The 23,985-nt window shown below is 42.8% G+C and overlaps 1 protein-coding gene across 8 annotated transcripts; it reads left to right on the top strand.

Moving 5' to 3' along the window:
* Nucleotides 1-11: 11 nt before the first annotated feature.
* ZNF195 (zinc finger protein 195) lies at nt 12-23,778 on the top strand. 8 transcript variants are annotated; one of them, XM_035263694.3, is made up of 7 exons: nt 12-112; nt 6,048-6,158; nt 8,252-8,331; nt 10,127-10,253; nt 10,748-10,843; nt 20,007-20,153; nt 21,347-23,778. In XM_035263694.3, the coding sequence occupies exons 3-7, from the start codon at nt 8,317-8,319 to the stop codon at nt 22,792-22,794; spliced, it is 1,833 nt and encodes a 610-aa protein (XP_035119585.1). In that variant the 5' UTR covers nt 12-112; nt 6,048-6,158; nt 8,252-8,316; the 3' UTR covers nt 22,795-23,778. The 8 variants fall into 8 exon arrangements, with proteins under 8 accessions (XP_035119585.1, XP_003734376.1, XP_078197876.1 ...); XM_003734328.6 differs by lacking the exon at nt 6,048-6,158; XM_078341750.1 differs by lacking the exon at nt 6,048-6,158 and having other exon boundaries at nt 8,233-8,331.
* The last annotated feature ends 207 nt before the right edge of the window (nt 23,779-23,985 follow it).

Here is a 23,985-nt window from a genome sequence, read left to right as displayed (position 1 = left end):
CTCCACTTCCTGTCCCCGCAGCTCTGCGTCGTTGGCTTGCCGTTGGCCCTGTGACCCGGATGCACCGGGAGAGCCAGAAGTGAAACGGAGGCTCCCTGGAAGCCAGGAGATGGTGAGTGTAGCGGCCAGGCCTCCTGAGACACGGCGGGGGGCGGGCTGGAACCCGCGGTACCGGCTGGGGAGGAACCGGGCTGCCCTGGCGGGTTCCGGGCTCCGCGGTCCCGAGGCCCCTCCAGCCGCACCATGGCGGCCAGCCCAGCCCCGCGCGTCCCGGCGCATCCTTGGAGAGCGGCTTCGGCCCGAGCCCAGACCCCTCTTCCCCCGGCAGCTCTTCGCCCGCAGACCCGCGTCTCCCCGAGTCAGGAAGGGCCAATCCCGGCTCCGCGTGTGGTTTGTGCATAGGACGATGACCTGTGGCCTGTGGGGCCCGGTCCTCTTTCTCCCGAGGGAGTCCTTGCAGAAATTAGAGTTTTATTTGAGCGAAGAGAGGTTCCTGGATGGCAGAGGACCCAGCCATATTTTTTTGGTTTGGCCGCCCCACCAGCCGGCCCTGAAGGAAAGGCTTTTTATCAGGTGCATGAGGAAGCAAAGCACATTCATTCATTAGTTGGGTACAGTTATGTCGTCTCTGGATTTGAGCTTTCTAGGTTGAAATTTTCTGGTCATGCAGTCAGAGGTTAATTAGAGGTTCGTGGTGGATGAAGCCTGAATTTTGTTTCTGCAAGATAGTCATTTGCAAGGAACGCATCTGAGTTAGATTTTTTTTTTCTTTTTTAACTTAACCCACAGCACTAGAGCCGCTTAAGCTGGGTTGCCTGCTGTTTGATTACTTTAACACTCCACAGAAACCTGGTTTTTCCCTGCACTTTCCAAATGTATTTCAAGCAGGGTCTCAAAACCACCACCACGTTCTTCAGGCCTGCTGCAAAATCCTAAATTTCCTGTTTCTTCCAGACATTTCCAAATGCTGATTTCCCCTTTCTAGTTCACAACGTTATCGACTATTCATCCTTGGCTGTAATTTTAGACACAGTATTTTAATGAATCATTTTTTTCACAATGCATTGAATGGCACTTTTTTCTTTTCTTTTCTTTTTTTTGAGACGGAGTCTTACTCTATCGCCCAGACTGTAGTGCAGTGGTGCGATCTCAGCTCACAGTAACCTTTGCCTCCTGGGTTCAAGCGATTCTCATGCCTCAGCCTCCCGAGTAGCTGGGGATTACAGGCATGTGCCACGACACCTGGCTAATTTTTGTATTTTTAGTAGACACGGTGTTTTGCCATCTTGACCAGGATGGTCTTGAACTCCTGACCTCATGTGATCTACCGCGATGGCCTCCCAGAGTGCTCACACTGAATTACAGGCGTGAGCCACCGTGCCCGGCCTGGATGGCACTTTTTAAGACATTTCTGTTTGTAATCATTCCACATGACAGGAAAGCAGAGAATCATCCCTGACACTGTTGTAAAAAAATCTTTGTGCCTCTCTCTCCTCCTTTTTATTTTCCCTTGGCACAGACACCTTATCAGAATGCCTTTGGTTTGAGGTTCCACTTTGGAAGCTTTCCAGGGTGATTTGTTCTTAGCCACCCTCTGGAGTTTTCCCTGGGTTTCAGTATTGTCTGGGGCTAACACAAGATGCCCACCATGGCCTTGTCTGCTGGAGCATCTGGTGAATTTCAGCCCCTGGGTTATTTCTTCTCAGACAGCCTGAGGTATGAAATGTGGCCTCTCCAGGGAGCAGCTGGATTCCCTGGGCTGAGAGAAATCTGGTCCACTCTTCCTCTAAAGAGGTAACCACTTGGGACATTAAGATGGTCTTCACCCAACCCAGCTTTCAATCCTTGGAGACGCATTGCTGATCAGCCAATCAGATGTTGCTGTCAGGGGGAAAAGACTGAAATCATTTCTGCCCTTTGGACTCGCTCAGATTCGTGAAGGGAGGCAAAGCGTTTCAAAGGACAAGAAAAACCCACCCCCATGAGGTGGTGCAAAAACCTGTAAAGCAGAATTCACCTGGGCCGCTCAGTGGGGCGCAGTGCAGTGTATCGTGGGAGGGGTCATTGAGCTCTGTGGTGAACAGCATGGAGGTGGGAGGCTCTCCCCAGTAACAGAACAGCCTGACGTGGCGTAAGTCATTAGGCGCGCCTGGTGCAGTCAGCACTACCACTGCCCTTCTTGTCACCTTCACATAATTTGTTCACTTACTGCAACTTTGGTTTTTTAATCGTAAATTTGCATTTTATCAGTAGAGCCTGAAAGGTAAGAAAATACTTACAAAGGCCATGAAGTACGTACGTCCATTTCAGAAAAAAAATTAAATATCTAGTCGTGTAGCTTTCCCTTCTCCAGAGTGATTAAATGTAGAAAGTTACTTGGGTCTGTTCTTTTTTGGGAAATGATTTCCAGCAGAATCCCAGGGCTTAGCTTTGGGAATGCTACCAGGGAAAATAAAATGCTTCTCTGATAGCTGTGGAGAATGTTCACATTTTCTACAAAATACTATGGTAGACTACTTGGTGAGTTACAGAGATTCATCAAAACATTAGGCCCTCCTTCTGCAGGGTGAGTTTGTTGGAGTGAGTATCTCTGCTTTATATCCTTGCTCCAGATTTCGGAGTGTATGCTAAGTTGTAGGAGATGAACTTAGCACTTCTAAAAGTGTTCACTGGCATTGTTTACTATTTGATTTGTTACGGAAATAATAAGTCCATTGTTTGAAAGCAATAAACACTTTTGCTTTTTCTGTTGATGTGAAAAGTGTGAGTGCCCTACAGTTTCCTTTTCTTCTGTAAACACTGAGTGATTTTGTTGGATGTTTTCATCACTGGGTATTTTCTTACTTAAAACGAAGTGGATAACCCTGATGGGGAAGTTGACCCCAAGAACAGTGACTCCAAGCTAAGGCCAGTATTGAGCCTGCAAAAGAAGGCAACTGAAGGCCTGGCTCAAGCTTGTCCGGCCCGCGGTCCTGGGCTGCACGCCGTCCTGGGCTTTGGATGTGGCCCAACACGAATTCATAAACTTTCTGAAAACATGAGATTAGTTTTGTGTGATTTGTTTGTTTTCAGTCCATCAGCTGTCATTATTAGTGTCTTTCATGTGTGGCCCAAGACAGTTCTTCCCCTGTAGCCCAGGGACGCCGCAGATTAGACACCCCTTGCCTAGCTCGTTCCTCCTGAAGAGCCTCCCCTGCGGGTGCCCCAGCTTGCTCACAGCAACCATGGAAGGAGCCTTTCTACATAGAAGCTACAGAGCCCGGGAGCCTTGGGGAGCACAGGCAATGCAGCTGGAGTTGGGATGGGAGCTGGGGAGGTCTTCCTGGGTGTGGGTGTTGGGATGGGAGCTGGGGAGGTCTTCCTGGGTGTGGGTGTTGTTATCCTGGGGCTGTTTCCTGACTTCATCAAATAAAATAAATGGAGCTTTAGGTAGGAAGTTACTTAATTCTAAAGGAGGATTGCAGCAGGGAGAAGGTACCAGCTATCAGACAAGGGCTTTTATGTGTTTTTATAGGGAGAAGAGAGGACAAGATAGAGGGTGGCGAAAGCAGATTCTAGATCCCGGAATGTTTTACTCTGAAATCAGTGTGTTCTTGGGAGGGGCAAGAAGTGGGGTTGTATGTTGGCTCAGATTGAGGGTAGGTCACAATTGAGGGGCTTGTCGGAAGGAGAGAGATTTTTGCAGATTTTGATAGAGAAGTGTTTTGTTTTGACCACTGCAGATGGAATTGTTCAGCTGATCGTTTATGTGGGGAAAAAATATGGGAATTTTCAAGCGTTTGTATCTGGCTATGTGGTAAGTAACAAAGGGGATGTCATCTGAATCTTCATAGAAACGGGTTTCTCTTGATTCAGCTGTTCCTGGAGAACACAAGGAAGGAGCAGGTCTGTTCCTCAGGACTCTTGGCCAGAATCCTTGAGGCACTCCTCCTTCCTCATCGCTTTCCCCTGCTCTGCGCAGCTCTTCTCCACATTACCGATATGTATCTTTTTTAGCAAACCAGTAAATGTAAGTACAGTGTTTTGCTGAGTTATTTGAGTAGTTTTATTGAATTACTGAACTCGACAGGAGGTTATGGAAGTACCCAGTTTATAGACGGTAGGTCAGAAGTATAAGTGGGTGTCCCAGGCTTGTGACTGGCATCTGGGGTGGGGCAGTGTTGTAGGACTGAGTCCTGAACTTGGGGGGTCTGAGCTGGCTCTAAGTGGTGTCACAATTAAAATACCGCACACTTGGCCGGGTGTGGTGGCTCATGTCTGTAATCCTAGCCCTTGGAGGCCAGGAGTTGGAGACCAGCCTGACCAACTTGGTGACACCCCATTTCTAGTAAAAACACACCACTGTGATACCAGCTACTCGAGAGGCTGAGACATGAGAATTGCTTGAGCCTGGGAGGTGGAGGTTGCAGTGACCTAAGATTGCAACACTACTCCAGCCTGGGCGACAGAGCGAGACTCTGTCTCAAAAGAAAAGAAAAGTTAGGCAGTCAGTTGGTGCTGAAGAACTGGTTGGGGTTGGACAAACGCCACACATTTCGAGTCAGGAGAAAGGCATCTCAGGCCGGGGGTGGAGGGAGACTCTGGGTGTCTGGGAAAGCAAGGCCGTGTTCTGCACGTAGGCCATCACGTTGCACCTTGTCCTGTGATTCTGGGTCCCTGAGGGTGAGAGGGGACTGAGAACTTGGAGGGAAAAGGTGCTTACCACAGACAGCGTCCTCCCAAGCTGTCATCAGGATTCCCACCCACTCAGGAACGCTGCCTTGCCCACACCGCTTCACAGACTAGGCATCCCCTTCAGGAGTTTCACTACAGCACCTTTGGAGTTAGAATTTCCCACCCAAAACCCACACAGGTGCCTTCAGGACCCCTGGTGTGTCCTCAGCCCCAGAAACGGAATCTGCTGCAGGAGCCTATGTCTGCCACCAACTCTGGGTCCCCCAGTTGTGCTCTCTTCGGCCTGCAGGGACACAGCCCCGCCCGGGCCGTGGTCTGTGGCACAGCCGGTTTTTCCGTTGACTTGGCACTCTTTGCCATGCTGCATCCTGGGGAGCACCTTTCTCTCTCGATTTGTTTTGCCCACAAACCCCTTTTATGTGCACCTGCTGTGCCCAAGGCCGCCCACCCCTTCAGTGCGTGAATCTAGTGCCTGCTGGAATTAGGATGTTCAGAATTTCAGGACCATGGCCCTAGACCTGGCTGTTGGAAGAACAAATACAAATGAGAAATAAGAGGCTTAATTCTCTCACTCAAAAATAAGGAAACGATTGTTTTCGTCTCCCATTTCTGAAAAGATTTACTTTAGGACACTTTGATCTGCAAGTTGTTTCTCTGCTCTTCTGAAATACATGTAAGTCACTGAAACAGGTCACTGAGGCTTTTGTCATTCTTTTAATTCAGGATTGTCTTTGTGTAGGGCCTGAGAACCATGGCTTAGTTTTTGTTTTTGATTTGGCAGACATTTATTTTTTTCCATTTTCAGTCTTTTCAAGTAGACACAGATTTGCTTAGAATGAAGAGTACGCGGCAGTGGAGCGCCAAGCTGAGGACTGAGTCCAGCGATGCAGAGGGTTGCAGGGTACAGGATGCGAGAGCCTTGGACAAAGGCTGGTCGTCCGCAGTGGCTGCTTCAGGTCTGGAGGCTGAGGGCCTTACCCTGACTGCCAGAGCAAGGGCAGCTGAGCGTGTCAGCTAAACTGGGGAGTTTGCGGCTGCACCTTCTTTTCTATTTATTACTTAGGAACAACTAGCAGAGTTATATGCCATTTTTAGTAGACAACTTGCATCCATTTAAATTAAACAATGTTTTCTACAATAATGTGAACATAAAGGCATAGTATTTATTTTGGAAAAAAACCCTTACATAGTAATTTTAATATCAATGTTATTCATTCTTTTGAAATATAAAGTGTTGTAACTGAATTAAAGTTACAAAGAGTTTTTAAATACCACCTACATCATGACGGGTATATTAAAGTTATTCATACTGAGATACTTATATTTAATATCCGAAGAAAATTCACTACCCAATTTTTCCATTTTCTACTCAGAGTCCGCCTGTGTCTCTCCTGCCTGGATCGCCATAGATTCGCAGAGGGCGCCCACGCAGGGTCACGGGAGCTCTGTCCCCCGCACCTGGTCTTTCAGACATCCGTCCCCAGGTGCGCTGTGCAGACGGGCGCAGGATGACAAAATGAGCTGTCTGTGCTTCTGTCTTAGAATAAGAGGAATGAGTCACCCAGGGTGTGTTCCTCCCCTCCAAGAAGAAACCTCCTTGGTATCCAGATGGGAATGACTCCAGTTTTCCGATACTTGAGTAAAAAACAAAAATGAGATCTGGAGATTGAAACTGGTTGATTCCATCGTGTGTAGCATTAGAAAAACAGAGAAGGCAGTCGTGGCTTGCAGACCAGAAACTCTCCGTTTCCAGTAACTGGATAAAGAATTGAATTCAGCCTCAGGGATTAGCACAAAGAAGGGAGTGGTCACAGGGGCTGAGGCTTCTTTTAGGCCATTTTCCTCCTGTGGTTGCTGTGAGTTCTGATGCCACCAGTTGAAGGGACATCCATAGACAGAAAAGGTGGTGATATCATTATTTCTGTTGCTTTTGCCCTGCTAAAACTAAATCGCTTCTAACATATATGTCCTAGAAAATTCTAAAGGTTTTGGTTAAGTTGCTTGTTATTTTATGTGATAAAATAGACAGGGAAGTGGCTCACATAGATTAACATTCTACAAACCCTGAGATTTAAATTTTTGGGGGGCAATTTTAGGAAAAACAGAATTGTAAATACTTAGTAGCACAGAGATCAGAATCTGCATAGTGCCCTCTCCCTACGCAGACATGCCCGGACTGCCCCTCCTCCAGCCTCACCCGGGTCTGGCCTCACCCTGGAATCTCTTCCGATAGAGTTAGCTACCCAGTTAAATCAGAGTTTTGGGTGGTGACTCCTGCTGCCTCTCCAGAACTGATATTCATAATTTTCTGAAACCCCAAAGCAGATAAATGGGATCAAAGCACTGTCTGTTTTGGGGCCTTAATTTTTTTTTTTTTTTTTTTTTACTAATACCAGTGCTTTTGGAGGTACTGCATACAGCAGCCTGTCTCTCAGTCCTGTGGGCCTAATAGGTGCCTCACAAGCCACAGGAAAGTGAATGTAAACACGGCGGTGGAAAATGCCTCCGCACTGGACTTCGACCTCTCTGCGTCCGCTCCATTGGTCCACATGGAACTTTATACACTTTTGAAAAGTCAACGATAGAAAAACAGAAAAAGAAATACAAAGCCTGGGCTGTTGGTCTATATCTTGAGAGTTCCCGGATACTTGGCACCATCACCCACGCTGTGACGGGCGTTAACACACGTGCTCTGGCACATGTTCTGAGCACACAGTGCCTGCTTCATGGACACTGCATTCATATGTGTGCCCAGTTTTCCAAACGGAGACAGATTCAGACAGTGCTTCCTTCTCCAGCCCTGGAAAACTGTAAAGAGCCAGAAAATAACGTAATCTTTCAGGGTGGAGATTGGCCGTCTCCATCTGCACCAGAAAGAGCTTGTGCGGTGGTAAGAGGGCTGGGCGTCAGGGCCTGTGCAGGGGTCGCTTCCTTTAGCTGAGCGCGAACGTCACCGTCAATGGCAGAACTGTTAACCAGTCCAGCCCGTGAGCCCTTGGCCATCTTCAGAAGCACAGGACCCACAGTGGGACCAGAATTACCAAATGGTTTCTATGCACGTTGAAGCTTGAGAAGCTGGGCTTAGCTAAATGGTTCTCAGCTGGCTTCTGATTAAATCACATGGGCAACTCGAAAAAATGCCCTCCCCGCAGATTCTGTTGGTTTGGGTGGAAGCACCAGTGCTCTTTGAGTCACATGCTTCACGGGATTCTGAGGTGTGACCAGTCAGTTACGAGGGGATTCAGATGCTTTTGTGAGAGTTGAGTTCAGCCTTGATTCCAAAGGGAGGTCACAGGGCCTCCTCGGCTTGGGTTTCAGAGGGGCGGTTCAGTGCAGCTTACGTTCCTGTTGCTGTAGCAGAATTGCTGCTCTTTGTGGCGGGGAGGGCGCCTGAGAGCAGGAAGAGAAACTCATATTTTGACGTCCAGGGAGAAGTTTACTGTTCCTGAATCTCTTCAATAAAGAACAGAAAAGCGTGGCCTTTTCCTGTGTTTCTAGGTCTTCCTGTTGATGGGTGTGGTGGTGGCAGGTGAAAGGGTTGCGCTGACACCTTTAAAGGCATGTTCTCATGACGCAGGTGTGATTTGTCCAGAGAATCTTACCTAAGAGGAAACCCCAAAGAAGCAGGAGAAAGAGAGAGAAATGGCTGGTGCTCAGGTAAATGCATCTCAGGTCAGGGGTTGTGTCTGCTTTTGCTCCTGAAATGTCACGTGTTAGAATTTGGAAGGCTTTACTTTTCTGCTTGCGGTGTTTCTGTGTGATAAGTTTGTTTCAACTACTTTTTTTTTCTTATAATAATGAAGGGTCGCTGAAAATGTTTCTTTTCTAAATACCAAAGCCTTCTCTGTGTTCTCTTCACCTTGACTTCTTCTGTGCCATGAAGAATTCTCTCCATGACTTCATGATCTGCAGTATTAAAAATGTTCACTTTGTGGCACTGAACATGGGGAGGTGTGGATACGCAAGATTCCTGTGAGGATGGGGAGTGGTTTTTGGATGTCAGCGAAGAAGGGAAACATACACCATTTAGGTTTCATCTGGATGCTCCATCAGTTGTATGCAGAACAGCGTTAAGAAAATAAACATTTAAACCAGATGGCATTTATTGCCCAGAATAACTCAGAACATTCTGGAAAAGAGAAAAATGAAAAGACACTTGTTTTTTAGAGTGCTAAAGAAAGACTGTTTAATTACACTATTAGAGATTCCTGCTGGGCACAGTGGCTCACGCCTATAATTCCAGTACTTTGGGAAGTTGAGGCGGGTGAATCACTTGAGGCCAGGAGTTCGAGACCAGCCTGGCCAACATGGTGACATGGTGAAACCCCTGTCTCTTCTAAAAAAAAAACCAAAAAACAAAAAACAAAAATTATCTGGGCGTGGTGGCACATGCCAGTAGTTCCAGCTACTCAGGAGGCTGAGGGACGAGAATTGCCTGAACCGGGGAGGCTGAGGTAGCAGTGAGGCGAGATCATGCCACTGCATTCCAACCTCTGACAAGAGCGAGACTCCGTGTCAAGAAGAAAAGGAAAGGGGTTACAGAACATGGGAGAGACTTGTCTCTTCAACTGGGCATAAAACTGATTGTTCTGTATGATTAGTTCAGACTCTAGTTCACTTTTTGGCCAGCATCACACCAGCAATATGTCTCCTCTGTGCATTGGCACATGATAAAAATCTGTCCTATGACAGGTGGTGTTCATCTTATTCAGTTGGTTAAAGAGCTCTCTGACAGATTTTTCCATTGTAGATTTTAATTATTTTTTCTCTATTGTTAAGTACGTTGAGGAGATTTACTAATTAATGTATGTAAATAATCACATTTAATCTGAAAGTTCTTTGCTTCTTAGATTCTGTTTTTGCATATGCCTTGCTTTAGAAGGTAAAGAATCTCATCTCTGTTTATCGTTCATAAAAACTGGGATAAACTCAGGCTCTGCCTCTTACAGGATGTCTGACAAAATACTGGCTTTGGACCCAAAGAGCTGGCATCACTGTGCGCATGTTAGAAATTCAGAAGCTCATGCTTGCTCAGGTGTGCTGAAGCAGAGTCTGCATGAGACCTCTAGTTTATTGGGCACATTAAATTTGAGAGGTAACTTCTGACTCTCCATGACTCTCCAGTCTGAGAAATAGACACGCCTTACTCATGTGATGGAAACGTGGCACTCAAAAGTGGACATGCCGTTGTTGATGCCCTTGATTTTACACTTTATCCTACAGAAGAGTACTCCGTGTACACTGCTTGTGTGGGTCTTATGCGATTCTGTTTCCGCAGCTAGAGTACGTTAGAGAAAATTCTTGGGCTAAAAATCACCTTACGGTATAATTCCCGCCACTCGTACAAGTCAGAAGCAGTTCTCTTCACACACTCATTTCACCTGGAGTCAAATTAAGAACCTGCCCAAAGCCACGTGGTAAGTGTTTGTTCTTATTGTTGTTTCTTCCTCAGAAAGTGTTGACGTTCAGGGATGTGGCCATAGAATTCTCCCTGGAGGAGTGGAAATTCCTGGACGCCGCTCAGCAGAATCTGTACAGAGATGTGATGCTAGAGAACTACAGAAACTTGTTCTCCATCGGTGAGGATGACCTCGAGGCGTGACTCCTCAGAAGCCCTACAGAGTTCCTTCCGTTCCTTTGCAGAATGTTTTTTTGGGAGTTTCTGCGTTGCATGAATGAGTTTCAGATCCCTGCTTTTAAGAAAAACATGGGGATTTGTTGACGTAAAAAAAAAAAATCGTCCAAGTGTGGTTCATCTTCCCATAAACCTTCCTCTTTTTTTCAGCTGATATGTATCTTTGACTGTAGTGGTAATTCCAGAAATTTAGTGGCGTGAAATATTGTTGCCCGCATGTTAAAATCAAATTTCCACCACTGATTTTCGATTCAGCAGTACTGAGTGGTGAAGCTAAGACCCCACAGATTTAAAATACTGACAATTCTAACGGTTACATCAGGAATCATTTCTGGATTACTTTTCTAGAATCTTCTACAATGTTCACTCTACTAAGCATAGTACAAGGTTGGTAACTGGCGAATTTCAGCATAATGTCCCTTTTTTCTAATAAAACAGGTCTGACTGTCTCTAAGCCAGGCCTGATCACCTGCCTGGAGCAAAGAAAGGCACCATGGAATCTGAAGAGACGGGAGGCAGCTGATGGACATCCAGGTGGGTGGAACTTAACAAAGCAGGTAATCCAGGTGAGAGGTCCAGGGGCTGCGGAGGAAGCCAGACCTTAACATGTGGCTTGGGAAGCTCCACTCCAGTAGAGATGGGTTCTTTCTCTGGCTGTCCCCTCGGCGCGTCTTCTGTCTTATTCTCTTATATTTTCTCCAGATTCCGCTTCCCAGGTAGCCATCTTCCTTCAGGTCACAATAAACATCAGAGCGCTCCTCCTGCCGACTAAGGGCCTGTGTGGTCTCACTGCTTGCTTGGCCTCTGCTTTTGAGAACGGGCATGTCCCTGCACATTGTTGAGGAACTCTGTGTGAAATGTTTCTTCATTTCCGCTTTTGCATCAGGTCTGAAATGTGTGAGAGGGGTGGTGATGGTGTTTGCTTCGGAAACTCCACAAGTCCCGCAAACAGAGATGTGTGTTTTCGGCTTTATGATTTTGTATCCTTCAGAGGTTTCACATGGGAGTCTACAGAAAGTTATACTCAGTCATTTTCCCCAAACACGAAGCATCTGCCCCAATATGAGATAATCTGGTTATTTTACTTCAAAATTGTGTTTTTTTTAGTATGAACTGAGGTTGGTCATTTGAACTCTATATTCCCCAGTGTCCAACTGTAATAGTTACAAGATTATCATTTTATAATTTCCTCTTTTTTAGTATGAAGCTTATCAGGACTGTGTCATTCTTGTGCATCTATGTGTGTGTATGTTTATATGTGTGTGGATATATCATGTATGCGTATGTATCATATATCAACATCCTGTTGAAATGATAGGATTTCATTCTTTTTTATGGGGGAGTAATAGTCTGTTTATTTAAATCATTATTTTTTTTTGTCCATTTGTGTGTATATACACACACACACACACATACAGGTGTGTGTATATATATGGGCATATGTATAACAGATTATTTTAGAAATAATTGTGTATGCATTGTGTACAGTGTAATAATTGGATATGTGTATACGTTGTGAAATAATTAGTGCAATCACATTAAGGAACAATTACGTTACTTCACATAATCACCTTTCCTTGCAGAGAGAACACTTAAGGTCTGCTGTCAGCAAATTTTAAGCATAAAACATTATCAGCAGTATTCATAACATGACTCACTAGATTCGCCAAACACTCATCTTACAACTGAAAGTTTGGACCTTTTGAACAACATCTCATTTTCCCCAACTCCAGGCCCTGGCAGCCACCATTGTCCTCTGCTCCTGGGAGTTCAGCCATTACAGATGTCCTGTGTTTCTGGGCCTGGCTGAGACGATTCAGCATCATGTCCTTCAGAGTCATCCATGGTGTTGAATGACAGGATTTCATTCCTTTTTTATGACCAAGTAATATTCTATTATCTATTTATATCATATTTTCTTTTTCCATTCAGCATCCACAGACATTTAGGTTGTTTTTCTATGTAGACAATTGTGAATAATGTTGCAGTGAACTTGAGTGAGCAGATAATTCTTCAAAGTACCACTTTTATTTCCTTCAGTGATACACAGAGTGGGATCGCTGCACTGTAGGGTGGGTTTACATCTCTTTATTTGTAAGTGGCCTCCCTCCTGCTTTTCCAATGACTACCGAATTGTTTTTGCTCTACATCCTTGTCAACATTGTTATTAGGCTGGTGAAAGTTAAGTGTGTTTTTTACCATTTAAAGGGCAAAAACCACAATTACTTTTGGAAAGTCCTAATACATGAGTTATTTTTGATACTCGCCATTCTAACATCCAAACGCTTGATTGTAAGTCGTCTTTGGTGTGCAGAAGCCTTTAGTTTAATGCACTCCAGCTTGTTGATATTTACGTTTGTTGCCGTACTTTTGGTGTCATACATTGCCAAGACCAATGGCAAAGAGGCTTTCTCTTAGAGTTTTTAAGGATACATGTTTTACGTCTAAGTCTTTATTTCAAGCTAATTTTTGAGTATGGGGTAAGAAAGATTACTTATTTCACTATTTTGACGGTGGGTATTCTGTTTCCCCAGAACCAAGCGTGGAAGAGACTATGCTGTCTGCATTGTATGTTCTTGTCGCCCTTGTGGAAGATGAGCTGAGTTGCTATGCGGGAGTTGAATTCTGGGCTCTCCGTTCTGTTCCATCGGTCTCTGTGCCGGTTTTCTTCTCTGCTCACCCACCATCCTGTTCTTACCACTGTGGTCTTACAATGTAGTTTGAACTCAGAAAATATTATGCCTCTCGCCTTGTTCTTTTTCCTACAGATTGCTTTGGCTATGCCAAGTTTATTGCAATTCCATATAAATTTTTGAATTATGTTTTCTATCACTATGAAAAAGGCCCTGGAATTTTGGTAATTTTCAATGGATCTGTAGTCTTGGTCTCTAGCAGAATTGTACAGCCCCCTCCTTGGATTCCAAAGCTCCGTTACGGGCATTTTTTTTGAGATGAGGTTTCTCTGTATCACCCAGGCTGGTTCTGAACTTCTGGGCTGAAGTGAGCCTCTGCCCCCGAGGTCCTGAGTAGTTGGGATTATAGGCATGAGCTGTGGAGCCCGCTCTCTGGGAAAGGCATTCTCGTCCACAGCAGACCGACACGTTTTTGTTGCTGCTGGGGTTAATATAAGCCGGCCCACCTATTTCACCGCCTTTCTGTGTCGTTTTCACTTTCTCTTTTGTTCCATTTCAAATTTATCTGTAATTTCAAAGTCTCATCTTCAGAACGATATGCTAGAAATTAGCATGTTCTGTCTGAATTAAATTCTTTAGTGAGCACTCCATATTTATTGAATGACTGCTGCAGAAAGAAGTCATAGCGTTTTATCCTGTTTCTCCAGTCTGTATAAATGGTAATATGATTTATTCCCAAATGTTTATTTTATATGTCAGTGCCTCTCAGCATATTTTACGTGATTTGTACTTTTCTCTATTTAGAAATATGAGGTCACTCCTTGCTTCTGAAAGTTGGATGGCAGCATTTTCATTTTGCAGAAGAGCAGCATCAGTATAGTAAACATACAATAAAAATTACCTTTAGTATCTTCTCGTTAGTCATTAAAATGTTCTCGGTAGAATCTTTCATTAATGATTGTAGTGCATTTTCTCTGAAATTTGACTGCTGTGCACTGCGTGCCGGTGATTCAGAATACCTGCTTTTCATGATTACACAGTCACAGTTGAGTATTGTAGTTATCTAGGCAAATTCTTTTTTAACGGTGCATCGCTGTTTCATAGCGGATGTCATGACCAACACCTCTCTTGGTGTTTTGTGATTCCATGACTGTTTCTGTGGTTGCATAGTGTTCCCTTGTATGTATATGCCACGTTTCCTTGTATGTATATGCCACGTTTCCTTGTGTGTGTTCATCACTTGAGCCTGCCCCCATCTGAATTTTCTGAGTACTAGCACAATAAACATGGGTGTGTAAATATCTCTTCCAAGATCTGAGTTGCTTTGTGTACTTTTGATAGAGACCGGGAGGTAGGATTGCTGGATCATATAATTCCATGTTTAAGTTTTTGAGGGACATTTATGTTATTTTTTTTTTCAGAGTCTCACTCTATCACCCAGGCTGGAGTGCAGTGGCACCATCTCAGCTCACTGCAACCTCTGCCCCATGGGCTCAAGTGATCCTGCCCCTTCAGCCTGCAGAGTACCTGGAACTACAGGTGCACACCACCACACCCAGCTAACTTTTGTATTTTTAATAGGAACAGGCTTTTGCCATGTTGTCCAGGATGGTCCTCGAACTCCTGGGCTTCAGTGATCCACCCGCCTCGGTCTCCCAAAGTGCTGGGATTCCAGGTGTGAGCAGCGCGCCTGGCCTGTGCTGTCTGTCTTTGTGGCTGCGTCCTTTGTTTCCTGCCAGCAGTTCACGTGGTTTTCAGTGTCTTCACATCCTTGACAGATCTGGATCTTTTTAACAGTGGCCATTCTAATAGCTGTGAGGAATACCTTCCTTGCGATTTTGTTCTGCATTTCTCTACAGTGAGTAATCTGGGCATTCGTTCAAGTGCTTGCCGGCCGTTTCCATATCTTTTCTGCAGAGATTTCAGTCAGTCCTTCATCTGTTGTTAAGTGAAGTTACTTAATTTTTGTTTTTGAGTTGTGAAAGTTTCTTACATACTCTGAGTATTAACTCCTATCATATTTGTGATTTGCAAGTAATTTTTTCCCATTTCTTAGGTGGCATTTTCATTTCACTCATTGTTTTCTTTGATTTGCAGAAAGTTTGAAGTTTGATATAGTTCAGTTTTTCTGTTCTATTTTTGAGCTTATGCGTTTGATCTATGTTTTCTTCTAACAGTTATATTCTATTTTTATGTTTAAGTATTTCATTTAAAATATTTTTGAATATGGTACAAGGAAGAATATTACTTCATTTTTCCTTGTAGATATCTAGTTTTTAGCATCATTTGTTGAAAGGAATCTTTTCTCCATTGTGTGATCATGGAGACCTTGTGGAAGATTATTTGGTTTTATCCACAAGGGTTTATTTCTGGAGTCTGTTCCGTTTCATCATGTAGTTACCTGTCTCTGTGTCAGTACCACATTGTTTTATTTTTATAGCTTTTTGTACGTTTTGAAATCAAAGTATAATGCCTCTGTGTAAAGAGTTTTGGCTAGTTATTGTTCTTACACTCATTTTAGGATTAGAAGAATCAAAAAGTGCCACTGGCAGGCAGTTGGATAGAGATTGCACTGAATGTGTACATCAATGTGGGCAGTGCTGGCATCTTAAAAAACACACATGGAATTATCTGACCATTGAGCAAGAATGTGTATGCTCAAGGGTGTTACACGTTTTTGGCATTGCCAGTTTCACTTTTGCTTTTGATTTCTAGTGTAGTTACATTTTGGTCAGAAAACACGTTGTGTGACTTCAGTCTCAAGGAGTCGCCATGTGTTCTGACAGAAGGCGCTATGTGCAGCCGAGAATATAGCAGATTCCGCTTCCCGTGACCGGAGAGTTCTGTACATGTCTGTTAAGTTTGTTTGGTTGGTAGTGTTGCCCAGGCTTTCTTACTGTTCTGTGGAATTTTCTATTCTGTGTTGAAAATGGGGTCTTAGAGTCGATGATTGTTTTTTTACTGTGTATGTTTTGCTTCACATCTCTCCATATCCGCTTGATGTATCTGGGAGCCCTGATGTTAGACCGAAATGTAGACAGATGAACAGTTGCAGATTCCTGATTAATGGTCACAGTCACCGTTAGATGCTCTTAATCTTTGTCCCCTTGTATTATTGTGTCTGTCAGATGTAATGGTGACCACCCCACCTGACTGTGGTTACTAATTGCATGGAATTTCTTTTTAATTCTTTCCGCCTGTTTTACTATTTAAGGCTAGAGTCTTTCGTAGAGAGCATATTGTTCTTGATTGGTTCAGCTGTTTTGTTTCTGTTCATTAAGTAGCTTAATTTATGTCTAAAATAGCGTCTGAAGGAAATGAAGCTCCTGTTACCGTCTGGATTATTGTTTTCTGCCCTTCTCGTGGGTGTGCTGTCCCTCATTTCCTCTCTGACTGCCTTCATCATTTGGTGCGTTGGTGTTTGTGTGCTGTCCTTTCATTTTGTGCTCATTTTGTTTTGCAGACTGTATCAAGGTATTTTCTTTGTGATGACCTTGAAAAATGGAGAGTACATAGAACACCTTCAAAGGATAAATACAGATTTTAATCTCACAACTTCATTGAATACAGAAACCGTAACTCTTTACACCCTCCAGTGTGCTGTTAACGTAACAAATCATATATTTTGTGTGTGGTAGCAAAGATACATGCAGATATTTTTTCAGATATAGTCGAACCCTGAGTTTTTACACTGTCATGTGAGAGTAAAGTACTATATATCTGCTTACGTACCCACCTTTAACAGAGAGGTTGGTATTTTCAGATGGTTTTATAATGCTGTCTAGCGTCACTGTATTTTTAACATAATGGAGTCTTTTCAGTCGTTTTTTTAATATATTATAGAAATGGGGTCTTGCTCTGTTGGCCAGGCTAATTCCTAACTCCTGACCCCAAGCAATCCTCCTGCCTTGGCCCACCCAAAGCTGGTATTATGGACATGAGCCACCATGCCTACCCAACCTTTAGCATTTCTTAGAGAACTGTACTAGTGGCAGTGAAGGCCCTTATCTTTTTATTTATTTTGGAAAAGTCTTTATTTTTCCCTTGTTCTTTTGAAGTAAAATTATTCTCAATCAAGTGTTCTTGGTTAGTAACATTTTAATCTTACTGAAATTTGGAAAGTTAATAGCATGTTTTTCTTCAAATAATGCCTCTGCTACTTTTCTGCTATATATTTTTTCTGTGACTTCTTTCATGAAATATTGGTTTACATCATGATATTAAATAAATTCCATATTTTAGCTGTTACATTTGTTTTACAGTTTTATTTCCCTGTGTTTCATTTTTAAATCTGTGCTACAATTTTGTCTAATTGTGTATCTTTGTACCAGTACCAATCTGTTTTAATTACAGTCGCCTCATAATGTGTTTTGAAATCAGGCAGTGTGATACCTCCAGCATTGTTCCTCTTTTTGAAAATTGTTGGGTGTTTTATGGTCCCTTGAGATGTCTTGTGATTGTTGGGTTGTTGCTTTTATTTCTGCAGGAATCGGATTAGAAATTTGAGAGAGATTGCATGGAGTTTGTAGATGCATTGGATGGTGTGACCATCTTTGCAATATTAAGTATTTCAACCCTTGAACCAAGAGCATGCTCAAATATGTTTTTTAATTGCCATATATTTATGAATTTTTTTTGTTTTTGTTATTTCCAGTGTATTTTCATTTTGGTCATATGTAATAATGAGGAAGACTTCAGTTTTTTGAAATTTGTTAAGACTTATTTTGTCCAGGTGGTGTATCCTGGATGTCTTCTGAGCTCTTGGGAAGAGTGTGCCGGTGTGGTGTGGGGTGTTCTCTCTGTGTCTGTGAGGTGTAATTATTTGGTAGTGCTTGCAAGTCCTCCATACAATTACTAAGGCTTGCTGCTTTATTCATTATTGAAAGTGGGTTGTAGAAGCATGCTAGTATTAAGCCGGACGTGGTGGCTCACGCCTGTAATCCTAGCACTTTGGGAGGCTGAGGTGGGTGGATCACCTGAGGTCAGGAGTTCAAGACCAGCCTGGCTATCATGGTGAAACCCCATCTTTAAGAAAAAAAAAAAAAAAAAAAAAAAAAAAAAAGAGAAGTATACTACTATTCTATTGCTATTTCTTGCTTAGATGCTATAATTATTTGTTTATAAAGAACCTGCAAAATTGAAGCAAGAAATAGCAATATAGTAGGAGGATATGTCAATACCCAAATATCTATACAAATATACACACGTTTGTCGTAGGTTCCCAGTTTATTTTCCTTTTTTTCATTGTTTTATGTTCTTGTTTTTTGTGAGTTCTGACTTAAAGTATGTTTTATGAAGTACGACAGTTTTTGACTTGAGATGTATTTTGCATCATGTAATTGCTCTCCCTTCATTAACATTTGCATGAAATGTGTATTTCCAGCTTGCCACTTTCAGTCTTTCTATCATTAGATCTCAAGTGCGTCTCTTGTAGATTAGCTGTCGTTTGGTCTTGGTTTGGTTTTAAATGATTTAACATGCCTTTTGATGAACTGACCCTAAGTAAACAGTTTACTGAAATGAAAGATGCACTTTAGTCACTGTACCCCTTTCCTTGATTCTTGTAGCTTTTTCCTTCTCTCCCTTTTGTGTCCTGTACTTTGTATAATAATAAACTTTGACTCCTTTTTAATTTTCTTTTGTGTGTAGATATTTTCTTAGCAGCATATTTTCTTGTATTACCGTGGAAATTATATTAAACATCTTACCATTATAATAAGACATTTTATACTGGTAAATACTTAACTTTAGTTGTATATAAAAATTTTGTTTTGTTTTTGTTTTCTGAGACAGAGTCTCTCTCTTTCGCCAGGCTGGAGTGCAGTGGCACAATCTCAAGTCACTGCAACCTCCACCTCCTGGGTTCAAGCGATTCTCCTGCCTCAGCCTCCCGAGTAGCTGGGATTACAGGCGCTACAAAAATTCTTTCTTATTAAATCTGCCCTCAACTTTGTTACTGATATCACTAAATCATTTAATGTTGTGCATCCATTAACACATATTTATGATTGTTTTTCTGCTTTTATCTTTCCAGTTTTGGATAATTGAAAGTGATTTCTGCACCACTGTTATAGCACCACAGGATTTGAGTTTCCTGTGCATGCGTAACTTTTTCATGTATTTCTGTATTTTGACCATGATGTATTATTTCTTAGCATCACTTTATTTTCCGTGGGAAGGATTCCTTTTTCCATTTCTTATTTGACATGTGTAGCCCTTGGTTATCTTAGAATGTCTTTATTTTTTATTACTTTGTGGGACACTGGTTATATTATTCTTGCTTGGAAGTTTTCTTTTCAGCAATTCGATGATCTCATCCAGTTCCCTTCTTGCTTCAGGTTGTCCCTTTTTTGAGACAGTCTTACCAAGGGAATGTATTCTCTTAGCAGGTCCGCGAGGGGGTGTAATTTTAGGGGAAGAACTTCCCAGTGCCGTGCCCCCTCCCATCTCTCTCCATCCGGGAGATTCAACAGTTCCTGCCGGTGGGAAGAATCAAAGTCAGTCACTCCAGCCAAAGTTCTGAGGAACTGCTTTCATTGGCCTGGGGTCTTAGAGAAGGTGGGGGTTCCTCCCAGGTTAAAAGTCCCCTTCTTCCACACCCCTTTGGACTCCATGTTTGGATCTCCTTCCACGAACAGTGGAAGCTGTTTTTCTCCATCCTGGATTTCCCCTCTGGAGTCCCCTTCCACACTTTTCGTGGAAGTTTTTCTGTCTCCTCCTTTTCTTCCCCTCTTTTCTCTACCTAAATAAAATCACCTTCCTGCAACACTTCTTGGGTTCGGTATTTACGAGCTTACCATGCACCTGCTGTGGTCCCCTCTCTCATTCCTGAGAGGGCAGAGACCAAGAACCTACAACATTCTCTCAGGGGCGCTGTGCCTCACCAGCACCCCAGAAACCTGATTACATTACTCTGTCACTCAGGCTGGAGTGTGGTGGTGTGATCATGGCTCACTGCAGCCTCAATTTCCCAGCCTCAGGTGATTCTTCCTCCTCAGCCTCCTGAGTAGCTGGGACTACAAGTACAACACCATGCATGACTAATATTTTTGTGTTTTTTGTAGAGTTGGGATTTCACCATGCTACCCAGGCTTGTCTCGAACTCCTGGGCTCAAGCAATCTGCCTGCCTCAGCCTCCCAAAGTGCTGGGATTACAGGTGTGAGCCGCCACGCCCAGCCTGGCCTTGAGGATTCTGTGGACAAATTCAGTGGTAATCTCATGAGAGCATGCTGATAAATGACACATTGCTTTTCACTTGCCGCCTTCAAGACTCCTTTCTCCTCTGTGACTTTTGAAACTGCTTATATTGTGCCTTATGTCCCTTCTTGTTTATGCTAGTTGATGTGTGTAGCTTCTTGTTTTTTTAATGTGTTTTCATAGTTTTGAGAATTTCTCAGTAATTATTTCCTTTCCTACCTTCAGTTTCTCAGTCTGTTTTTATAGTTTGTATCTTTTCCTTGGTATACTCATTTTCCTAATTTTACTTAGTTTTGTGTTTTCCCATTTTCGCGCATTGAGCATTGTTCAAATGATAATTTTATTTTTTCAGTTAATTTATGCATCTCCCTCGTTTTAGGGTTGACTTCTGAACTCTTTTTATTTCTTCGATTGCGCCACATTAACCTTACACTTTGTAAATGTGCTCTTTGGCTGAGATTCAGGCATGAACAAAGAGCCTCCTGCCACAGCCCTTATGATGTGGCTTTCTGCTGGGGTGGAAGTCCAGAACAAACTGGCCCAGATTCTAGCAGCCTCTTAAGCCCGTTCTGAGGGTGTGTCTTATGTGGAGTTGTGTGTGTACTTTTCGGTGAAAGAGGGTTTCTCAGGTTTCTTCTTAGTGGCGTGTAGTCGCCTGATCCTCCTGTTGCTGCTGCTGCTGCAGCAGCCCTCCTGCCGCTGTCACGGGGACTTCCTCTTGGTCTCAGCAGGCCCAGCCTGTCACTCGGAGGACCCCCATTTCTTTCAGCACTCCATCTCCTGAGGGGCAGAAACCAGTCTTTGCCAAAGCTTGAAAAGGCCAAAAGTGAAAATACCTATACTGGTATTTTCTTTCTCTTTGGAAGGAGAAGCCAGGAGTTGGGGGTTTACTCTTAAAGGCATTATGCTTACTGCGGAGGAGCAGGGGCCGTGGGGGGAACGCAACAAAGCTCTTTTTTCTTCTTCTTATGTGGCTCTTCGCATTGTGCTCACCTGCTGTGCCGCAAACTCTGAAGTGTTCTTAGAGTTCAGATGCTTTTTCTCACTAGTTACTGTTACATTTATATGTTTGCAAAGAAATTAGGGCCTGTGGTATTTTGTGCCATTTTGCTAATATACTCAGTATTATTTTATAGATTAGACTGATAAAGTGTCTTCATCTGTTTCTGGTAAGTGGGGTAACTTTTATTTATTTATTTATTTCAGCTATGTCCTCTCATTTTACCCAAGACTTTTTGCCAGAGCAGAGCATACAAGATGCGTTCCCAAAGTCAATACTGGAAGGATATGGAAATTGTGGCCTTGATAATTTACATTTAAGGAAAGACTGGGGAAATTTAGATGAGTATAAGTTGCAAAAAGATTACAATGGACTTAACCAGTGTTCATCAACTACCCATAGCAACATCTTTCAATGTAGTGAGTGTGTTAAAATCTTTAATGATTTTTCAAATTTACATAGATACAATATAAGTCATACTGGACAGAAACCTTTCAAATGTCAAGAATGTGGCAAATCGTTTCAAATGTTCTCATTCCTAACTGAGCATCAGAAAATTCACACTGGAAGAAAGTTCCAAAAATGTAGACAATGTGGCAAAACCTTTAACCAGTGCTCACACTTTATGGGACATGAGAACACGGACACTGGAGAGAAACTTTACATGTGTAAAGAATGTGACGAAGTTGTTAAAACTTGCTCAGTCCTTACTAAAAACAGAATTTACACTGGAGGGGAACATTACACATGTCAGGAATTTGGCAAAGTATTTAACCCGTGCTCCCCCCTTACTGACCATGAGCGTGGTCCTGAGGGAAAACCCTACAAGTATGAAGAGTGCAGCACTGTCTTTATCTCCTGCTCTAGCCTTTCTAATCAGCAGATGCTTCTTGCTGGAGAGAACCTCTCCAAATGTGAAACATGGTACAAAGCTTTTAACCACAACCCAAATCTTTCCAAACATCAGAGAAGTGAGATTGGAGGGAAACCTTTCAAATGTGAGGAATGTGACAGCATCTTCAGGTGGTTCTCAGATCTTACTAAACATAAGAGAATTCACACTGGTGAGAAACCATACAAGTGTGAGGAATGTGGCAAAGCCTACACCCAGTCCTCACACCTCAGTGAACACAGGAGGATTCACACCGGAGAGAAGCCCTACCAATGTGAAGAATGTGGGAAAGTCTTCAGAACTTGCTCCAGCCTGTCTAATCATAAGAGAACTCATTCTGAAGAAAAACCCTACACATGTGAAGAATGTGGCAACATCTTTAAGCAGTCATCAGACCTCACTAAACACAAGAAAACCCATACTGGAGAGAAACCCTACAGATGTGAAGAGTGTGGAAAAAACTTCACCCAGTCCTCCAACCTTATTGTACATCAGAGAATTCATACTGGAGAGAAACCCTACAAATGTGAAGAATGTGGCAAAGTCTTTATGTGGTTCTCGGACATTACCAAACACAGGAAAACACATACTGGAGAGAAACCCTACAAATGTGAAGAATGTGGAAAGAACTTTACCCAGTCCTCCAACCTCATTGTACACAAGAGAATTCATACTGGAGAGAAACCCTACAAGTGTGAAAAATGTGGCAAAGCCTTTACCCAGTTCTCACATCTGACTGTACATGAAAGCATTCATACCTGAGAAAAAAAATGTATAAAAATAGGCAAAGCCTTTAGTATATGGTCACGTCTTACTTTACATCAGAGTTTTTAATAATAATTTCTTAATAACTTAATGAAGATATTATAAATGTAATGACTCTTGAAAGCCCTTTCATGTAACAAGCCTGCAGAGCACACAAGAGTGTTTCTTCTGAAAACAAAGTTACAATTACATTTTATACTGGATGGAAACTTGCATCAGCTGACTCAACTTTCAGAGAATTTGTAGAGAAACCCTACAGATGTCATAAATGTGGAATAACATAGAAAACAGTTCATACTAAAAGATGTTTTCAAATGCAGTTAATGGGAAAAATAAGCAAAATCAAATTTAAGTAAACGTTGGAGGATTAGAGAAAGGAATAGGGCACCAGCACTTTCAGAAACGACACTGAATCACAGCATCGTCTACAGAGTAATCTAGACGTAAAATGGACCAGTTATTGACATTTAAAAGGAGGGTGACACGGAATTTTTGTGGTTTTAATTACATTCAAAATACACTTTTTTGGATTGAAAAAGTGTTAAATTTTTTGAAACGCGAATGTTGATGTTGTTCAACTCAAATCGATTGATGCCGTGTCTTCATTTCTAGTGCTGGTGTGAGAACACATGCCCAAGTCCTCTTGTAGCAGGCGTGCATGGCTCATACACTTGTCCATGAAAGGTGAAAGACACTGAAACGTGAGATGCATGAGTCAAATCTCGGTAGCGAGGGTCTTCGTGTGTTTTATATACTTGTAAGTGATTTATGAGATAGGTGTTTAGAGTAATACCTGTCTGCATTATAGAAAGAAGGAACCATTTTGAATTTTGTAAATAGTTTTACCTGTATTTCATTAAGGTAATGTACCATAAATTTTGAAGTCCTTTTTAAGATTCTGTGTGAAGTTAATTTGTTTTTGATTAAACACAATTGTGTTAAGCCTGATGTTCATGGAATAAAGTGTCATCCAACCAAAAACCAGTTCCATCCTACTCAAAGGTGTCGGTAACAGACAGTAACAATATACTACCAGGTGGCATGGTGGACATCTCCAGTGATCTCTATTCCCAGTGATTTTTAAAAAATTCTTGGCCGGGCGCAGTGGCTCACGCCTGTAATCCCAGCACTTTGGGAGGCCGAGGCGGGTGGATCACGAGGTCAAGAGATCGAGACCATCCTGGTCAA

The sequence above is a fragment of the Callithrix jacchus genome, chromosome 10 (assembly GCF_049354715.1).
Source record: "Callithrix jacchus isolate 240 chromosome 10, calJac240_pri, whole genome shotgun sequence".
NCBI lineage: Eukaryota > Metazoa > Chordata > Mammalia > Primates > Cebidae > Callithrix > Callithrix jacchus.
This window is presented reverse-complemented; position numbering and strand designations above follow the sequence as displayed.

Bases quoted from the DNA above. Each gene is read 5' to 3' on its own strand.
- ZNF195 (XM_003734328.6), top strand. The intron at 10,254-10,747 runs GTGAGGATGACC...CTAATAAAACAG, and splicing joins CAGAAACTTGTTCTCCATCG to GTCTGACTGTCTCTAAGCCA. The intron at 10,844-20,006 runs GTGGGTGGAACT...TGTTTTTTGTAG, and splicing joins GGCAGCTGATGGACATCCAG to AGTTGGGATTTCACCATGCT.